This window comes from Thalassophryne amazonica, chromosome 13, assembly GCF_902500255.1.
Source record: "Thalassophryne amazonica chromosome 13, fThaAma1.1, whole genome shotgun sequence".
Lineage (NCBI taxonomy): Eukaryota > Metazoa > Chordata > Actinopteri > Batrachoidiformes > Batrachoididae > Thalassophryne > Thalassophryne amazonica.
In genome coordinates this window covers 18,902,560-18,922,439 of record NC_047115.1, presented here as the reverse complement: position 1 = coordinate 18,922,439, position 19,880 = coordinate 18,902,560, and the positions used below count along the sequence as shown (strand labels likewise).

Sequence of the window (19,880 nt, the reverse complement as noted above, 5' to 3'; positions counted from 1 at the left end):
GTTTCTTTGACCTGCCACACATGTGTGCATGTGTGCACGTGTGCACACTTAAATTGTTTTTCCATTGATATTTTGTTGCTGTTTTCTGTCTGTCTCTGTCTTTTCTGTGCATAGTTTGAATAAATTGATAGTTTCATATCTCCTTTGAATGATGTCGGGTGGATAATGTAGTTTTTTATTAACTTGGAAGTTCTAAACAAAAAAAAAATAAAGCATTTTGAAACAGCATTTTATTCACAATTAAAGAAGCTGATTGGGGCATCAAGCAGTTTACATCAACAGCTGGATCATCTGTTGTATCGTAAAATTTACAGAACACCTGGTTTTCCCGGGTGTTTGCCAGTCAGGTCCCAGAAGAGTGTGTCCTCCTTTACCTTTTCCTGACCTGAAACAATGATTTCATAAAGAGTTGAGTTGGTCACCAAAACCTACTGATCTGAAGCCTGCAGTTCTTTGAGGTTTTGTATTTTTTAGTGAGTGTTCATTTCATGGTTTACAGTCACTTTCATTCTGTATTTTACAGTATATAATGTTGTCTGTGCCTGATGGAGATGGGTTGTGAGTTTGTGGGGTTTTTTTTTTTAATTTTTTTACACCTCACAAACACTGCTTCACTTTGCAGCCTCACATCACAGGTGTTGATGCTAAATGTGTATGTCTGTGAGCTGCAGCAGCTTTGAACATGGCTGCATAAAATATGCTCCCCGTTCCCCGTGGCCATAATACACCATCATACTCGTACACCGTTGAAGGTGAGTGGTGACGATATGTACAGGCAAACATTGATGTACATGCACTGTGAAGCTATGTAAGTGTTGCACTGTTTATACAGCTCTGGACTTTACAGCTGGTTTTTGCAGCTCAGTGGACAGCAGAAGTGTTGCTTCATTCTCTGCACAGGTCCCCATTAAGCCACCAAATCTTTTCATAGAAACGATGACAGTTTCAGAGAAACTAAGCAGGAAGATTCTGAGTTCAAACCTAGCTGGCTGTTCTGTTTTTCCCCACATTCTGTTTGTGTTTGTGTGGATTCTCTGTTATGCTGCATTCCATTGTACTCGGAACTTGGGGAAAAAATTAGCTCAGACTCGGAAAAGTGCAGTGGATTGGCCGTTCGTGTCTTAAGTTTCAGGTCAGAAACCCTGGCCAGATCCAGGTACACTGAATTGGCCGATCTCTCATCACAGTAATATAGTGGCACACACAGTGAGCTCTAAGCAGAATGACCCTTTTGCTCATTTTTAATTGTACGTGGCTTTGATGGCAGGTTTTGTTTGATAAATGTATCTGACAGGAACTGACTTCATGCTTGGTTTGTGCTCTGACATGCACTGTCAACTGTGGGACCTTTATATGTAGACAGGTGTGCGCCTTTTCAAATCATGTCCAATCAACTGAATTTACCCCAGGTGGACTCCAGTTAAACTGTAAAAACATCTCAAGGATGCACACGAGCTCAATTTGAGCTTCATGATAGAGGGTGTGGATATTTATAGGTACATATAATTTCTTATTTTTTATTTATTTTAAATAAATTTGCAAAAATTTCAACCAGCCCCCCTCCCCCCAGGAAAAAAACACTTTTTAATGTTGTCATTATGGGGTGTTGTATGTAGAACTTTGAGGAAAAAAAAGAATTTCATCCATTTTGGAATAAGGCTGTAATATAACAAAATGTGGAAAAAGTGAAGTGCTGTGAATACTTTCTGGACACACTGCATACCTTCAATACCTCCATTTGGAATGAGCGACTCACTCTAATTAGGGTGATTTTGCAGGGGAATGCCTCTGCATAGAAAACAAAACATAGATTAAAAAAAAGTTGAAAGACACCAAGGAACTCTCAACATGATCTGTTCTGTACCCAAACTATTTCCATACAACTGATGCTGATTTGGTTTTAACAGCCATTTTTGTGTTTTTCTTCTTTTTGCTTGTTTTCAAGCATTGGAAGTTTGTGGTAACTTGTATTTAACTCAACATGCGACATCTGCATATCATTTAATAGCAGAAAAAAGGAAGAAAAAAAAATCCTAATTTTATGCAGGAACCCTTAAATTGGAGTAAATTACGATATGTTGTGTCAGACAGAATTCTGACGTAGATTAGTCACGGGATGAGAACCATGTGATGTTTTCTTGTTTATTTTAAATAAAGCAACAGATAAGTTGCTGGGTGGCGTGTTTGCCTTGCTTGACATTACGTGTGACGAATGTACATGCATACATCGCGATGACAATACTGCAGCGATATATCTTGCAGCCTCACTCCACTGTGACGGCGGGACGGCGAACATCAGCCCTTCAACCAGTTTCTGCTGCAGACTCCAAATCTAGCATTCTTTATTTTTTTTGCATAGCCAGAATGTGAATGGACTTCTTTTTGGGTGTGTGGGGCTGAGTTTTACAGAGCCTGGCTGTAATTCTATCATCCTGACCTGTGCTGTGTGTCACTGATGCTGGTTGGCGGGTCAGTGATTTTTGTCAGGATGAGACTGAGGGTAACTCCACGTTTCGTACTCACTTTATCCAGAAACCCCTGACAGCTCTGACGCACATTGATTTTGAGGTACCCAAGCCATCTCACATCCAGCGAGACACGGTGACGCACACACTGACTTATGCACTAACTGAAACAAGCTGCTGGAACATCTGGTTAACATTTGGCGTTCCTAGGCCTCTGCTCATTATCATAAGTTACATTTATTTATATTCTTGGGAAAGAATTTCATTCCATCTGGATGAAAGTTAAGGAAAAAGATAGTTACATCTGTTGGCTAAAGCAGTGACTTTCCTGAAGAAAAATTATCACACTAGACCATCCTCCCATGGCAAAAGGCTGCTTGGTGCCAACCCCAAGAGAGAGCATGAAAAAATAGAGGCTCAAATGACATAAGCAACAACCCCAGACGTTTGTTCTGCCTACATGCTGAGGGAGGTGTGAGTGGAGGGTGGAGGTGTGTGGGCAAAGGAGACTAAATGGCTCTTTATTCTGTCTATTCTGTTCTTCACAAGAACTGGACTGACTGCTGAAACATGGCAAGAACATTTTTGAGCTTTGCAGTCATCTTCCACTAGGGGCAGTGTTTGGAAAAACCAAGTTTACAACGTGTTGTTTTAAACAAACAAACAAACACAAACATAATTGAAATGATTCCTGCTGATGTACTGACAGACCAAGCAGTAAGCATCAATGGTCCCGACTCGAAACTACGAAAAGTTGCAGTTCGTTGACTGGCTGCTTGAGGCTGGCTCCAAAAGCAAACAAGTTCCCATAGGAGCCCATGTTAAATTGTTCAACTTTAAAGGAAGAAAAAACAATGCCTGGAACCTGGTACAACAACAGTTTTGGTCTCTATAACTAGTTTTCCATAACTGAAATGCAAAGGTTGCATCCTTGTCCTTCCTCTTTGCATTTTATGTATGATTCTGACCTGTTGCACAACGTAGTGTTGACCACGATATATAAATTCACAAGCATGTCTGTGCACTCATTCATTTGCTTCTGTGTACCTCGTGTTCACACTGAAATGGGAAAGAAAGCTTATCTGCTCCCTCTGATTGGAATGTCTTCCAATCTGAATTTAAACTATCTGGATTGATTTCTTTGAACGCCTTCTGCTCTATTTTAAGAGGCTGGAAACTGAATTCTTTTGCACAGTGCCCATGTTTCTATTCAAATTTGTTGTATCCTATACATCGTTATGATGACCAAGCTGATTGTTTTTTCATATATTCCTTGTATTTTATTTGTTATTAAGGGCCCCTTAACAGAGTGCGAAGTTTGGCCGAAGTGCACACTTAGTGCGCATGATGCAGGAATCATGTGCAAACCGTGTGTAATCGCCCCTGCCTCAAATGCCTTGTACACCTGTTGCTACAACAATTTGTGCACACCAGCGACTGAATGACAGAGTGTGCACTGTGCGAACCCATCGCACCCTCTCGCAGCAGGTGTCAGCCAAATTACAGGTGACACGCACGAACATCTAACACCACTCGCGTGGCACTTAGAAAATGTCTGGCCAGTCGCACTGTTGGCATGACAAGAGACTGCAGACTGTCTACTGTCATACTCGCTGTGAAATTCATCTAAGTTCCCCATTACTGTGGACTTGCCGAGATGTGGCGTGCTGTTGGCTACCCCCACAGCATGTGTGTGTGTGTCATGCACTCCCCCGCCCTAACATGTGCATGTGTGTGCTTCGGGCGCCCCCCGCAGGCAAGGCGCATCTCATCTGATCAGAGAGTGACACTTTGGTCTGTGCTCTGAATGGACAGGGGCATGGCAGTTGTTGACATGGCTGGTCCTGGACATCGAAGCTGCAGAACATGCACCATGTTTTGACGGACACGCGTGTGTGTGCGCTTGCTGTACTCGCATTGAAAACATAAAAATGTATATTGCTTGCAACGGGCTGGAGAGCGTGCACACTGACAGGTCCAGCTGGACCGGAGCATCAGGTTGCCACAAAGTTGCCTCAAGGCGCTTCACATAAGTAAGGACTAACCTTACCAACCCCTAGAGCAAGCACACAGGCAACAGAGTTAAGGAAAAACTCCCTCTGATGATTTGAGGAAGAAACCTCAAGCAGACCAGACTGAAAGGGGTGACCGTCTGCTTGGGCCATGCTACCAACACAATTGACAAAATGAATATACAGAAAAGTTTGGGCGTTCATGCCGGTGCACAAGATGGGAGAGGCTTGCAGAAGAAGACACTACTCCCATCTCTGGATGGAGCCGCACCTCAAACAGAGAAAAAACAGAATCAGGCATCAGAAAGACAACAAATACAGTATAATTTGTCGTCATTAAGCAAAAAAAAAAAAACAAACAAACAAAAAAGCCAGAAGAAATACTGGCCGGTGATCGCCGGCCACTAGCCCTAAGCTTCACTAAAAGACCCAGACTTCAGATAAACTTGAGGCCACAGCCTGCTCTCTTTTCTCATAAATGAATTGAAAAGGGTAAAAAGCATAGCAACATACTATGCCAGTGTGCTAGCCATACGAAGGGGAAAATAAGTGCGTCTTAAGTCTGGACTTCAAAGTCTCTACAGAATCTGACTGTTTTATTGATGCAGGGAGATTGTTCCACAGAACAGGGACATAAGAGAAAGCTCTGTGACCCGCAGACTTTTTATTCACCCTAGGGACACAAAGTAGTCCTGCACCCTGAGAACGCAGAACCCGGGCCGGCATGTAGGGTTTAAGTAGGTCAGCTAAGTAGGGAGGTGCTAGTCCGTGAACAATTTTATAGGTTAGCAGCAGAACCTTAAAGTCTGATCTTGCAGGGACAGGAAGCCAGTGAAGAGGTGCCAAAATGGGTGTAATGTGGTCAAACGTTTTACTTTCTGTCAAAAATCTGGCAGCAGCATTTTAAACCAATTGGAAACCCTTAATGCTGGACTGCAGTAAACCAGAAAATAGAGCATTGCAGTAGTCCAATCTAGAAGAAACAAATGCATGAATCAGGGTCTCAGCATCAGCCATATAGGATGGGATGCATTTTTGCTGTGTCTTCTATTTTTTTTTTTTAAGTAATCCAAGAAATCTTGTGCTGTAAAAGGAAAACGACGTACAGGTGGTTGTCCATGAATAAGTATTGCCACTGTGTCGAACAAGAACTTTTGAGTTATGCTTGTTTATACTGCATAACTCTTTGTTATACTGGCTATACTGGTTATACTTGTTTATACTGGTTCCTCTTTGTAGCCAGTAGCTCATGCTTATATTCTAAGATAGCATCATGCCACGTAAGGTGGAATACTTCTAATTTTGAACTACGCCATTTCCACTCTAGACCTCTAGCCTTGTGCTTGAGTTCATGCAAGTAATCATTGAACCAAGGTGACTGTGTCTTGGGGGATGTGTGATTTTAATAAAGGTGGCGCAATCATGTTGAGTGTAGTTTTGAGCGCTGAGTTTAAACTATCCACAAGATTGTCTACTGATTGGGCATTTTTCAAATGTGAAGCTAAGATATCAGGAACTCTAGCTTTGAGTTCAATCGTAGTTGAGGAGTTGATGTGTCATCGCAGTGTTAAATAAAGTTGTTGTTCCGCTAAACATGGCAGCGAAACTGCAAACCTAATAAGTGAGTGATCAGAGACCACCGATGCAAGAGGCATGATGTCAGTATTAGTGACAGCAATACCCCGTATGAGAACCAAATCAAGGGTATTTCCACTAATGTGCGTTGAGTCCTGAATGCATTGCTGAAATCCTAATGCATCCACAATTTCCATAAATGATTTGCAGAGGGGATCAGAAGGCTTATTTATATGAATGCTGAAGTCACCAATAATCAGAATGTTATCTGCAGTAGTTGACAAGTTAGACATAAACTCACCAAAATCATCTAAGAATTCAGAGTATGAGCCAGGGGACCTACAGTAGTGTTCAGAATAATAGTAGTGCTGTGTGACTAAAAAGATTAATCCAGGTTTTGAGTATATTTCTTATTGTTACATGGGAAACAAGGTACCAGTAGATTCTCACAAATCCAACATACCAAGCATTCATGATATGCACACTCTTAAGGCTATGAAATTGGGCTATTAGTAAAAAAAAAAGTAGAAAAAGGGGGTGTTCACAATAATAGTAGTATGGCATTCAGTCAGTGAGTTTGTCAGTTTTGTGGAACAAACAGGTGTGAATCAGGTGTCCCCTATGTAAGGATGAAGCCAGCACCTGTTGAACATGCTTTTCTCTTTGAAAGCCTGAGGGAAATGGGACGTTCAAGACATTGTTCAGAAGAACAGCGTAGTTTGATTAAAATGTTGATTGGAGAGGGGGAAACATACGCAGGTGCAAAAAAATTATAGGCTGTTTGTTGGGTATTTTCTCCTCCAAACATTTTTAAACCTTTAACAAGACAAACAGAGTCAAGAAACACCAGTGAGACAGAAAGTCAAATATTACGCGCGGAGTGCGGCCAGGCTGTACACCAAGGCTACACTAAAGTCTGGCCTGCTTTTCCGCTCTTTTTATTAAGAGACGCCCTCATCACATAAACAAGAAACTTGTCCTAAGGGTGGGGGTAATGACGATATCGCAATTGCAATCTATTTTTTGTCTTTATGGGTTCGATGCATATGCAAAACAGCATTGTAGAGCATGCATGACATGTGCAAAACACAACTCACAAGGCAATTTGAGACCCCAAAGAGGTAAATTTCCAACACCACAATATCCCTTTCAAGTGATTCATATGGATTATATACAGCTGAGTAAACATGAAGGGAAGGAATTTTGTTTAGTCATAATTGATGCCTTCTCAAAATGGGTAGAATTGTTCCCTACAAAACATGCAGATGCACTTACAGTGGCTAAGGCATTGTGCAAAGACATCATTCCATGATTTGGAATACCAGAAACAGTCTATTCAGATAATGGAGCGCATTTTGTTAATACAATAGTGCAATACGTAGGAGAAGCGCTACAGGTCAATCTCAAAACTCATTGCGCTTATCATCCACACAGTGCCGGATTAGTGGAAAGGACAAAGGGCACAATAAAAATAAGATTAAGGAAATGTATAGAAGAGACAAAACGAACCTGGATTGAATGTTGGACCTAGTAAAATTGTATATGAGAATAACACCAACACCATCAGGGTTAACACCATTTGAGATACTTTATGGACGACCATATCGTCTACCAATTTTGACATGGATACTAAAACAGCAGATGAGGAACAAACATTAGCAAATTTTATGAAAAAGACATTAACACAGAAAGAGATAACTTAAACACATTTACTGCCGAATAATTTTGATCTTCCACAGGACGGCCTTCCAGTAGTCTAGCCAGGAGACTGGGTGTTCATCAGAGTGATTAAGAGGAAGAACTGGTCCAGTCCTCGTTGGGAAGGTCTATACCGAGTGCTGTTAACAACACCAACTGCAGTAAAGATAGCGGAGAGATCAACGTGGATACATCACTGTAAGATACAGCGTGTGTTGGCGGCCTCCACAGTGTAAGGGGAAGTCTGGCTACAAAGGGAGTCTATTTAATTAGCAATAGATTGTCTCAATGCCAGTGAAGCAGGGAGATCCTTGCACTATTAGGTGAGGTGGTTAACAACACTGTATCCTAGCAATCATGACTGAACTACAGCAGACCCCGGAGCGGCGTGCTCAGCGCCGCCGCTGCCGGACTGTTGGTAGGGCAGCCGGTTGTGTTGTGATCTTAGTGTGTTTCGTGCTCCTCGGATTCCTGGCCTGGTGGTTGACCCAAGAATTGCAGCTCACTGTGGACCGAGCCAGAGAACAACGCAAGCAACATCAGAAGAGGTTTATTCATAATGTGAACGAGACAGATGGACACCCTCATATATACCATACTAATATGTGGTACAGATATGTTCATTTATTGGCTATGGAATTACGTTACTAATTATTATGTTTGTTCGCAAATACCTATATCCTCAACACACCCAGCTCTGACGGCTAAACCGTACCCTGCTAGGGTGACAGAATGTCTTATCATACGGATGCATAATCAAACTGTATTTCGGGGGCAGCAGTTCTCAGCAAATCTGATAAGATGTAACACCACTTGCCTCAGTGCAACCACTTATATGATAGGGATTTCAACAGAGGACGTACAAGCGTGCCCAAGTGCTGCTCCATTGACTAGACTGAAGGGAAACGCAAAAATATCATCACGTTAAATTGTCATCACAACGGCCATTCCCAATTTGCTTTTACGGGACAGGGAATAAAAATGTAGGTAAAATTAAGAAACGTCTGTGTACCCAAACGTATGTTTTATCAAATAATTTAAGCCTAACCAAAACATAATATGTGGATGGTACTTATCTTCATCACATTGGACGGGGATGTAATTATACAGGCTCCTGTCCATGGGGAACGGATGAATCATGTGCTTATGTTAGTAAGTTTTGCTACCACCTGTAAATGGTACTCCGGTGTATGATGACATCTATTGGCTTTATGGTTCCAGACTGTACATGAGTCTCCCACCAAATTGGGGTGGTGTGTGTGCACCTACCCAGGTGACTGACCATACATATGTGGTAAGACCTCCACAGAGAAGAATGGCAGCACCAGACGGAGGAGATTGATATACCCAGATGTGTTACCACATAATCACATGTGGGGCTCGGATGTACTAAAGGACCAAAAAATTGTGGTCTGTAGGAGATAAAATAGCACATTCATTGTTCCCCTGGATAGGAGTGGGAAAAAATTCATTAATGATTGAAACTCTGAATTATTGATTGGGTCTGTTCATGAATGTAACAAAAAAAATAGTAGCAGCTCAAAACACTGAAATAGATGCTTTACGTACCATGGTGATGCAAAATCGCATGGTTTTAGACTTGCTTACTGGTTCACAGGGAGGAGTTTGTGTTCTGCTGAACACAACATGCTGTACTTTCATCCCAGACTCCATTCATTCAGTGGATATGCAGGACGCATTGGAGGAGCTGAATGAACTTCGTGATGCAATGCATAAAGACACCCTAGCCGTGAACCGGTGGAATCCCTGGTCCTGGTTGACTTCAGGACCATGTTGGCAGTTACTATTGAAAATGGTGTCAAATACATTTGTACAGCGTAATCTGGCCTTCCAACAAACTGTGCCAAAATATCAAGCATTGAAACAGTCAGACCTTAGTGGAGAAAACTGTAATGACTGTACTGAGAATTATGATGATATTGAAAAGCTCACAACTCCAGTTCAAGCTTGAACTGTTGACGTGATGAGTTAACACACTCTTAGCCTATGAAGCTTTAGCTGAAAAAGTAATAAGACAAGTGGTGTAGTCGAATAATACAGAAAAACGGTTCATTTATACCAGTCGGTAGGAGTGATGTATGGTGGTGGTGTGGTGATAACAGAATCTTTGATAGACTGCCACGAAATGTGTCAGGTTATTGTGCATTAATATCATTATTGTTACCCATGACCCCTGAAGACGTTACGACATATGCAGCCTCTTATTCCTGAGGATTGGCAGAAAGGCATAGCCAGACATAGAGTAAAAAGAGATTGGAAAGGAGTAGGAAATCCAACATATATTGACGCAATAGGAGTCCCCAGAGGAGTGCCTGACGAGTATAAACTGGTTGATCAAATAGCAGCTGGATTCAAATCTTCCATCTGTTGGTGGTGTTCAATTAATAAAAACGTGGACAGAATAAACTAAGTTAATAAACTAACTAACTAAGCTGGGTGATGCCTGCTATACGTTTAACAGGTGATAAACAGGTGGGAAATGTTAAGGATTTTATATATATATATATAAAATCCTTAACACTGTTCATCTACAATGATCTCCAATGCTTTAAAATGGACAAAAAAAACAGAGACGCGTGGAAGAAAATGGAAAACAACCATCAAAATGGATAGAAGAATAACCAGAATGGCAAAGGCTCACCCATTGATCAGCTCCATGATCAAAGACAGTCTGGAGTTACCTGTAAGTGCTGTGACAGTTAGAAGACGTGTGAAGCTAATTTATTTGCAAGAATCCCCCGCAAAGTCCCCCTGTTAAATAAAAGACATGTGCAGAAGAGGTTACAATTTGCCAAAGAACACATCAACTGGCCTAAAGAAAAATGGAGGAATATTTTGTGGACTGATGAGAGTAAAATTGTTCTTTTTGGGTCCAAGGGCCGCAGACAGTTTGTGAGACGACCCCCAAACTCTGAATTCAAGCCACAGTTCACAGTGAAGACAGTGAAGCATGGTGGTGCAAGCATCATGATATGGGCATGTTTCTCCTACTATGGTGTTGGGCCTATATATCGCACATCAGGTATCATGGATCAGTTTGGATATGTCATAATACTTGAAGAGGTCATGCTGCCTTATGCTGAAGAGGACATGTCCTTGAAATGGGTGTTTCAACAAGACAATGACCCCAAGCACACTAGTAAACGAGCAAAATCTTGGTTCCAAACCACCAAAATTAATACCTCGCAGATGTGAAGAAATCATGAAAAACTGTGGTTATACAACTAAATACTAGTTTAGTGATTCACAGGATTGCTAAAAAAGCAGTTTGAACATAATAGTTTTGAGTTTGTAGCGTCAACAGCAGATGCTACTATTATTGTGAACACCCCCTTTTCTACATTTTTTTTACTAACAGCCCAATTTCATAGCCTTAAGAGTGTGCATATCATGAATGCTTGGTGTTGTTGGATTTGTGAGAATCTACTGAATCTACTGGTATCTTGTTTCCCATGTAACAATAAGAAATATACTCAAAACCTGGATTAATCTTTTTAGTCACATAGCACTACTGTTATTCTGAACACTACTGTATATAGAGTGACAAAATAATATGGCAGATTTTTATTCTTCTGACCTTGGCAATATGTAGCATCGTGGGCAGAGCAGAGAATCAGATGCTCAAACGAGTTATATTTGTGGCCCCCAACATATAATAAGCTAAACCTAGATTTATGAATAAAAGCAACACCCCCACCTTACTTCGCATCATGAGGGACGTGACTAAATGTGTATCCTGGTGGGCAGGTCTCATTTAAGGGGAGGACAGCTGTAGGTTTATGCCTGGTTTCGCATAATCCAGTCATATCTAAGTGATGATCCATAATTAGATCATTAATCAACGATTTTGAGGACTGATCTTATGTTAATGAAACCCAGACTAAGAACCTCAGTTTATTTGTGACCATCTTGTTGCCTTTACATTTCAGATCCAGCCCTATGATAAGATCGCTGCACGAGGCCTTCCGGACAGTGTGGCTGACTGCCTGAACAAACTGGTGGTGGTGAAGCTGAATGGAGGCCTTGGTACCAGCATGGGCTGCAAGGGCCCCAAGAGTCTGATCAGTGTCCGCAACGAGAACACCTTCTTGGACCTCACTGTGCAGCAGATCGAGGTACATTCACTTATTAGCTCAGCTGTTAAGAGTCAGATCTCAGCAGTATTGTGCATTTTGTGACAAATGCATGAAAATTAGTATATAACCTTTTTAAAACATGACACATTCAATGAGATCAGTTGGTACAAGATCCATTTAGTGTATCATGCTCTAATTGGGCATCACAGCTTGCAGATGGTGGGCAACATGGCTGCAAAACTAGAAAAAACCTACTACAGTAAATTTTTTTCACAGAGTAGTAAAAATGCACATGAAACCATTTTAGGACTCCAGCAATTCAGTTAAATGGTTTGACTGCTTCAACTGGCTGCACATTTACCACTTTGTAGTGTGATGTGGGAAGACTGGCTAAGATAACTAAAAACTATTTACCCTTCATGGTGAGTAGTTGAAAGATTGTGCACCCTGAGTCCGCTGTCTTGATTTGTTACTTATATGAAACAGCATCCCTCTTTCCATTCTGGGCGTGGTTACCCATGATGCATCACGCAACACCATTTTGTTGGGCTGCAGACAAAAGCCGAAGCCAAAGCAGGAACAGTGATTCTTTGGATGAAGCAGTATTTGCTCGCTACAAGGAGAAACTAATGGCGATTGACCGTATCAATCCTTGTGATATAGAAGCTCGTGACTACAGTTTGGACATTATTTTTTACACAATTAAGTTTTGAACAACAGTGGTCATTTTTATATTCCCAACATAAATCTGAAAAAATGTGTTCATTTTTTTTTTCAACGGGCCACGAGACACATCACGGAAGCATTGACCCCTGACCTCATCACATTATCACATTATCAACCCACACCACAATTAAAGTCTGAGGATTGAAATCACTTGGTCCATTGTTTTAGATAAACTGTTGTGTATACATTTTTGATTATTTTGTTTAAATTTAGTGTTTATGGTTTGGGCTGCGCCACGGACCGGGTATCCTGTTAGCTGAGTTAGCTACACCGTCACTATGCTATATTTGAGCCGTCTTTAAATTAAATACAGCAAAATTTTACAATAAATTTGTGCAAATGGTTCTGATGATCACAAATGGGTGAAAGAAAAAAAAAAATCAGGATCTGCAAAAGGAAATGGTTAATGGAGCCACAAATGGCCAACTTTTACTGTTTTTAGAGCTCGCAATCGCTACATTATTGCATCTTACATTACTTTACTCATTCCAGAATTATCCACCAAAAACACTGGCCTGAGATAAAATGGTCAGAGCAGACTAATGCCATTTGCTCGGGTCAGGGATGAAATTAGCTTTGTTGGTCTGAGCTAACCACAACTGGTGTCACTAGCATGAAAGCTGCTCCGTCCTTAATCCTTGATGGGTAAATACTGTCGAGATGCCAAAAAAAGTCTTAGTGATCTCTTCGGTTTGTGCACCTGAACACCACGCATGAATTAACCATGGTCTCTTTAGTGATAACTGTCGCTTGCTCTATGCTTATGTTTTCTGCACTAGAAATGGAGGTGCACTGGGAATCATGGGTAACCACGCCCGGAATGGAAGGGGTTTATTAGCCAACAAAAGGGCTTCCTCCATGTTTAGTTCGTGTATAAACACAATCGATGAAGCAGTTGCTTTGACTTTGTGGACACCAAACAATTGCAAGCTCCATCAAAAGTGGACATTTCTAGTTTTCTTTCATTTCTTTTATCTTTTTAACTGAACTATGAAAATCTTTGTGGTTTGGGCTATTGGACATCGCAAGTCTTCTAGCATTTTTATCACATGATTATTGCCTGTGTTACTGATCTGTTGCTACCGTGTTTCCTCCTTAAGTTAAGCCTACCATTTTTGGACTGTTTGGTAATTTGATGCCATGTGTGCTGACCGACTGCCTGTGTACCTAGAGTACTTCTGAGTCTTATCCCACTGTAGCTTCATGGACTGTTTATATTGTGTTACCTGACCTCTGTCTGCATATTGGTGCCAATTAAAGACAGTTTCATGCCTGTACTTCAGTGGTCCCATGCTCAGGAGTCTCCAGTCATGCTATCGTCATCACACTCTGGTTTGAAATGGTCTCAAAGTAGCAAAGTGATGGCAGAAGTATGAGCTTGAGTTTGGTTTCACGTTTCCACAGTGTAAGACAGTGGGTGTCGGTCATCTATGTCTGTTTGCATTCTGTCAGTGTGACAAAGTAAATCATTTCAAGGCCTATTTGTTGATCCACTATAGGTGTGTTTGGCAGTAACTGGGCATGCAGTCTCATTTGAGGGCGGGCGCTAAAGGGGTAAAATATAACAGTACACCCTTTGTCTGTGTGACGTTATGCTGTGTATACATTGCACAGTGGGAGCGGAGGTCTATGTAAGTGGTCAAATCCTGCGATATCACACAGGGTTCAAATGAGACTGTGGTGCCCTATTGACTACAAAGAAGTCCTTGTTTCTTATTATACCACTTTGTAGCTTGTATTAAACAAATAAAAATTAAAAATCTGAATTTGTTTTTAATCTAGTATGAATCAGAGTAGCATTTAATGAAGTAATGCTTTATGATTAATAAGACTGCTTCTTCTAAATTACCTAACAGTTGATTAGAAAAGCTTAATATACTGTAGGTAGTTTTCTTATTATTTGCTTTTGCTGCCACTGTCAGCATGGTACAAAGTGTTTGTTTTAAACTGTTTGTGGAGCTTCGTAAGACGATACTAGTTTGCAGGATACTTTAACATCCTGGACTGTCACAACGTAGTTACACAAAGGTGTGTAAAGCTGTATTCAGATGATGACAGATTACCTGTTACACATATCTGTAGCTTTCACATCTGTCTGCATTTTAGAAGGTTTTACGAAGACCAGCACCCATCCTTGTCCCTGTCTGGAAAACTAATGTTGACGCTCTAGTGCAGAAAAGTACTTCTCACAGGCTGAAAATTCAACAACTCTGATCTCTGTAGTTTGCCCACTTCATCTTTGTAGTCTTTGCCATCTACGTTTATTTTTGTTTTACATTTATTAAAAAATGCTCCCTATATTGTATAGGCCTTCATACACAGCAGCATTTCCAGTTTTAACACTCAGAATACCAGAATGGTGCCAAATGGCACTTCTTCCTTTCGTGACCAAGGTGGTGCCAAATGGCACTGCTGGGGTAATTTACAACTCATTAGGCCACCTTTTCTTATGTACCTGTTCTTATATTTCATATGTAAGTGCAGCCATTAGATTGGAATGTGCCAGTACCAGTGACTGGCAGTTTGAGCTTTCTGCTCAAGCTTGCATTCTGACTTTGAGAAAGTCAGAAGTATTATGCATGCATACAAAAAAAGACCAAAAAACTTAAGACAAACAAATTTAAGACTTAAAAAACAAAACTAAGCTTCATGTATTTAATGTAAAGGCAGTTTTCTTGTAAAAGTTTGCAATGATGATGAGCTCTCTGTTACATTTCTTTTATCATTCCATATTTGTATGACAGAATGTCTGATGGAAAACAGACCATGTTTAGTTTTACAGAAAGGAAGGTGAAGATGACTATTCTGTTTGGTGTTATATGAATGAATCTGTGAATTCAATATGAACAAATTTCTAAATGCTGGTGGTAAACATAAAGGTGAGAACATGTTTGTGTAAATAAACACACATCTGATGAATATTTGTATACTGTGAGAATCAAAGAATAACAGGTGGAATCAGGAGATGAATCAGGAAAACCTTCAGCAACAACCACCCACACCTGACATAGGGAAAGGGGCATTGTACCAGGTGAAGTGTTGCTGCAAGAAAAACCATGCCACTAAGGGTTGTGTTTATTGTAACAAGTTCACATGTGGCAAATGCAGAAAGGAGATGTTGTGGCAGTGCCAAGTATGTTCAGACAATCTGTAAGCAATAAATTTCACCAAGAATGCAAACATAAACTGTGTCAATCTCTTACTACTACTGTTCCATATCTTAAAAATTAAAATTAACCCTTGTGTTCCCCTGGGGTCCTGGGGTACAGTCTTTTTTTTTTTTTACTGTAAAGTACTTTGGTATTTCTGTCCTTTTCTCTAATCAACAGAAGCTTCTGCACCACTTTTTAAAAAACTGAACATTCTCACAGTAAACTAAACATGGTCTGTTTTCCATCCGATATTGTGTCGTACAAATATGGAATGATAAAAGAAATGTAACAGATAGCTCATCATCATTGCAAACTTTTAAAAGAAAACTGCCTTACATTTAATTCATGAAGCTTAGTTTTGTTTTTTAAGTCTGAAATTTGTTCAATTTTTTTTTTTTTTTTTTTTTTTTTGTATGCATGCATAATACTTCTGACTTTCCCAAAGTCAGAATGCAACCTTGAGCAGAAAGCTCAAACTGCCGGTCACTGCTACTGGCACATTCCAATCTAATGGCTGCACTTACATATGAAACATAAGAACAGGTACATAAGAAAAGGTGGCCTAATGAGTTCTAAATTCCCCCAGCAGTGCCATTTGGCACCCTCCGGTCAGAATAAGAGGTGGGAGAAAAGGCTGGGTTTGCGAGTGTTAAATTCACTCTAGAAAGTGTCTATCCAGTATTTGTCTATTAATTTCAGTGATAAATTAACACTTTAGAAAATTTTTATTCAACACCGACAGTGTTAAATCTACATTAGACAACACTGACCAGAGTGGATAGATAGGTACTTTCTGTTGTTAATGCAGCACTGAATTTTGTTGTGTATTATTGCATTTAATCATAAATTCTAATGAACCAACAAATGTTGACCCCAATGCAGAGAAAACAACCAAAGTAAGTCCACAGTTCTTTAATCAGATTTGTGGTGAGAGACCAAGACACATGTGATCCATCACCAAGGCGAAGGTGCTCATTGGAGATAAGGCGGCAGAGTAATTGCAAGGTAGGCAGCAAAGTTCAATCCATAAATAGAATAGAATAGAATAGTCTTTATTGTCATTGTACAGCGGGTAAAACAAAATTGGAGGTGCTCCCGCAGAGCTGTTGTACACTACAAAAAAAAAAAAGATAAAAACAGCGTGGAGACCAGTGGTGGGAACAGTTCCCATAATCCGATAACCGATAATTATCGAAGATAATGTTTTCATTATCGGATTATCTTTTCAGATAATCAAACACACCCGATCAACACACACCTCCCCCAGCTCCTCCGGGGGAACCCCAAGGCATTCCCAAGCCAGCTGAGAGATGTAGTCCCTCCAGCGTGTCCCGGGTCTTCCCCGGGGCCTCCTCCCAATGGGACGTGCCTGGAACACCTCTCCAGCGAGGCGTCCAGGGGGCATCCGGAAAAGATGCCCGAGCCACCTCAACTGACTCCTTTCGACATGGAGGAGCAGCAGCTCGACTCCGAGCTCCTCCTGAGTGACCGAGCTCCTCACCCTATCTCTAAGGGAGTGCCCAGCCACCCTGCGGAGGAAACTCATCTCGGCCGCTTGTACTCGCGATCTCGTTCTTTCGGTCATGAGCCAAATTTCATGACCATAAGTGAGGATCGGAACGTAGATCGATCGGTAAATCGAGAGCTTCGCCCCCCTACTCAGCTCTCTCTTTACCACGACGGTCCGATACAGTGACCGCATCACTGCAGATGCTGCACCGATCCATCTATCGATCTCACGCTCCATCTGTCCCTCACTCGTGAACAAGACCCCGAGATACTTAAACTCCTCCACTTGAGGCAAGGACACTCCACTGACCTGAAGAGGGCAAAGCACCTTTTTCCGGTCGAGAACCATGGCCTCGGATTTGGAGGTGCTTTTCTTTCATCCCGGCCGCTTCACACTCAGCTGCAAACTGCCCCAGTGCACGCTGAAGGTCCTGATTTGACGAAGCCAACAGAACCACATCGTCCGCAAACAGCAGAGACGAGATTCTGTGGTTCCCAAACCAGACCCCCTCTACACCCTGGCTGCACCTAGAAATTCTGTCCATAAAAATAATGAACAAAACTGGTGACAAAGGGCAGCCCTGGCAGGGGGCCAACGTGCACTGGAAACAGGTTTGACTTACTACCGGCAATGCGAACCAAGTTCCTGCTGCAGTCATTCAGGGTTTCGATAGCCCTTAGCAAAGGACCCCGGACCACGTACTCCCGGAACACCCCCCACAGGGTGCCCTGAGGGACACGGTCGAACGCCTTCTCCAGATCCACAGAACACATGTGGACTGGTTGGGCAAACTCCCATGAACCCTCGAGCACCCGATGGAGCATGTAGAGCTGGTCCAGTGTGCCGCGACCAGGACGAAAACCACACTGCTCCTCCTGAATCCGAGGTTCGACCATCGGTCGAATTCTCCTCTCCAGTACTCTGGAATAGAACTTACCGGGGAGGCTGAGGAGTGTGATCCCCCTATAGTTGGAACACACCCTCCGGTCCCCCTTCTTAAACAGAGGGACCACCACCCCGGTCTGCCAATCCAGAGGCACTGTCCCTGATCGTCACGCGATGTTGCAGAGGCGTGTCAGCCAAGACAGTCCCACAACATCCAGAGACTTAAGGTACTCAGGACGGATTTCATCCACCCCAGGAGCCTTGCCAACGAGGAGCTTTCTAACCACCTCGGTGGCTTTGGCCTGAATAATGGATGAGTCTGCCTCTGAGTCCCCAGTCTCTGCTTCCTCTTCGGAAGACATGATGATGGGATTGAGGAGATCCTCAAACTATTCCTTCCACCACCTGACAACATCCCCAGTCAGAGTCAGCAGCTCCCCACCCGCACCGTAAACAGTGCTGGTGGAGAGCTGCTTCCGCCTCCTGAGGCGCCGGACGGTTTGCCAGAATCTCTTTGAGGCCGACCGATAGTCCTCCTCCATGGCCTCCCCGAACTCCTCCCAGACCCGAGTTTTTGCCTCTGCGACCACATGGGCTGCGGCACGCTTGGTCTGCCGGTACCTGTCAGCTGCCTCCAGGGTCCCACCTACCAACAAAGATAAGTAGGACTCCTTCAGCTTGACGGCAACCCTTACTTACGGCGTCCACCACCGGGTTCGGGGATTGCCGCCGCGACAGGCACCAGAGACCTTGCGACCACAGCGACAATGGAGGTGGAGAACATGGTCCACTTGGACTCCATGTCTCCAACCTCCCCCGGGATCTGGGAGAAGCTCTCCCGGAGGTGGGAGTTGAAGACCTCGCTGACAGAGGGTTTTGCCAGTCGTTCCCAGCAGACCCTCACGATACGTTTGGGCCTTCCAGGTCTGACTGGCTTCCTCCCCTCCCAGCGGATTCAACTCACCACCAGGTGGTGATCGGTCGACAGCTCTGCCCCTCTCTTCACTCGAATGTCCGAGACACGTGACCGAAGGTCAGATGATACGACTACAAAGTCGATCATCGACCTCCAGCTCAGGGTGTCCTGGTGCCACGTGCACTTATGGACACCCTTGTGCTCGAACATGGTGTTTGTGATGGACAAACTGTGACTAGCACAGAAGTCCAACAACTGAACAATAAGCAATAAGCAGTGCGACCCCAGCTCTCCGCCTCTCCCCGTGGGCAACGCCAGAAAAATGAAGCGTCCAGCCCCTCTCCAGGAGTTGGGTACCAGAGCCCAAGCTGTGCGTGGAGGTGAGCCCGACTATCTCTAGTCGGTATCTCTCAACCTCCCGCACAAGCTCAGGGTCCTTCCCCCCCCAGCGAGGTGACATTCCACATCCCAACAGCCAGGGGCTGTGAGCATGGACCGGGCCGCCGGGCCACCCGCCCTCGACCGACACCCAATCCTCTCTGCACCCGACCCCCATGGCCCCCTCTGCAGGTGGTGAACCCACAGGAGGGCGAGCCCACGTCACTCTTTCAGGCTGAGCCCGGCCGGGCCCCATGGGCTTAGGCCCGACCACCAGGCGCTCGCGCACGAGCCCCAACCCTAGGCCTCGCTCCAGGGTGGGACCCCGTCTCCGCCATACCGTCAACGTCTCGGTCCTTGATTTTTTTACTGGTCATGGAGGTACTTTGAAAACCATTATCGGACTAATTATCTTCCAGAAAATTTTTGTACGATAATTTTTAGACCGTAAACGTGGTAAACAAAG

General features: G+C 43.0%; 1 protein-coding gene across 2 annotated transcripts in view; it reads left to right on the top strand.

Moving 5' to 3' along the window:
- ugp2b (UDP-glucose pyrophosphorylase 2b) overlaps positions 1-19,880 on the top strand; it is a 74,161-nt gene that overhangs the window by 37,134 nt on the left and 17,147 nt on the right. For both annotated transcript variants that reach the window (XM_034185527.1, XM_034185526.1), the window contains exon 4: positions 11,701-11,886. In XM_034185527.1, coding sequence (XP_034041418.1) covers positions 11,701-11,886 — 186 coding nt within the window. The remainder of the gene's footprint in view (positions 1-11,700; positions 11,887-19,880) is intronic.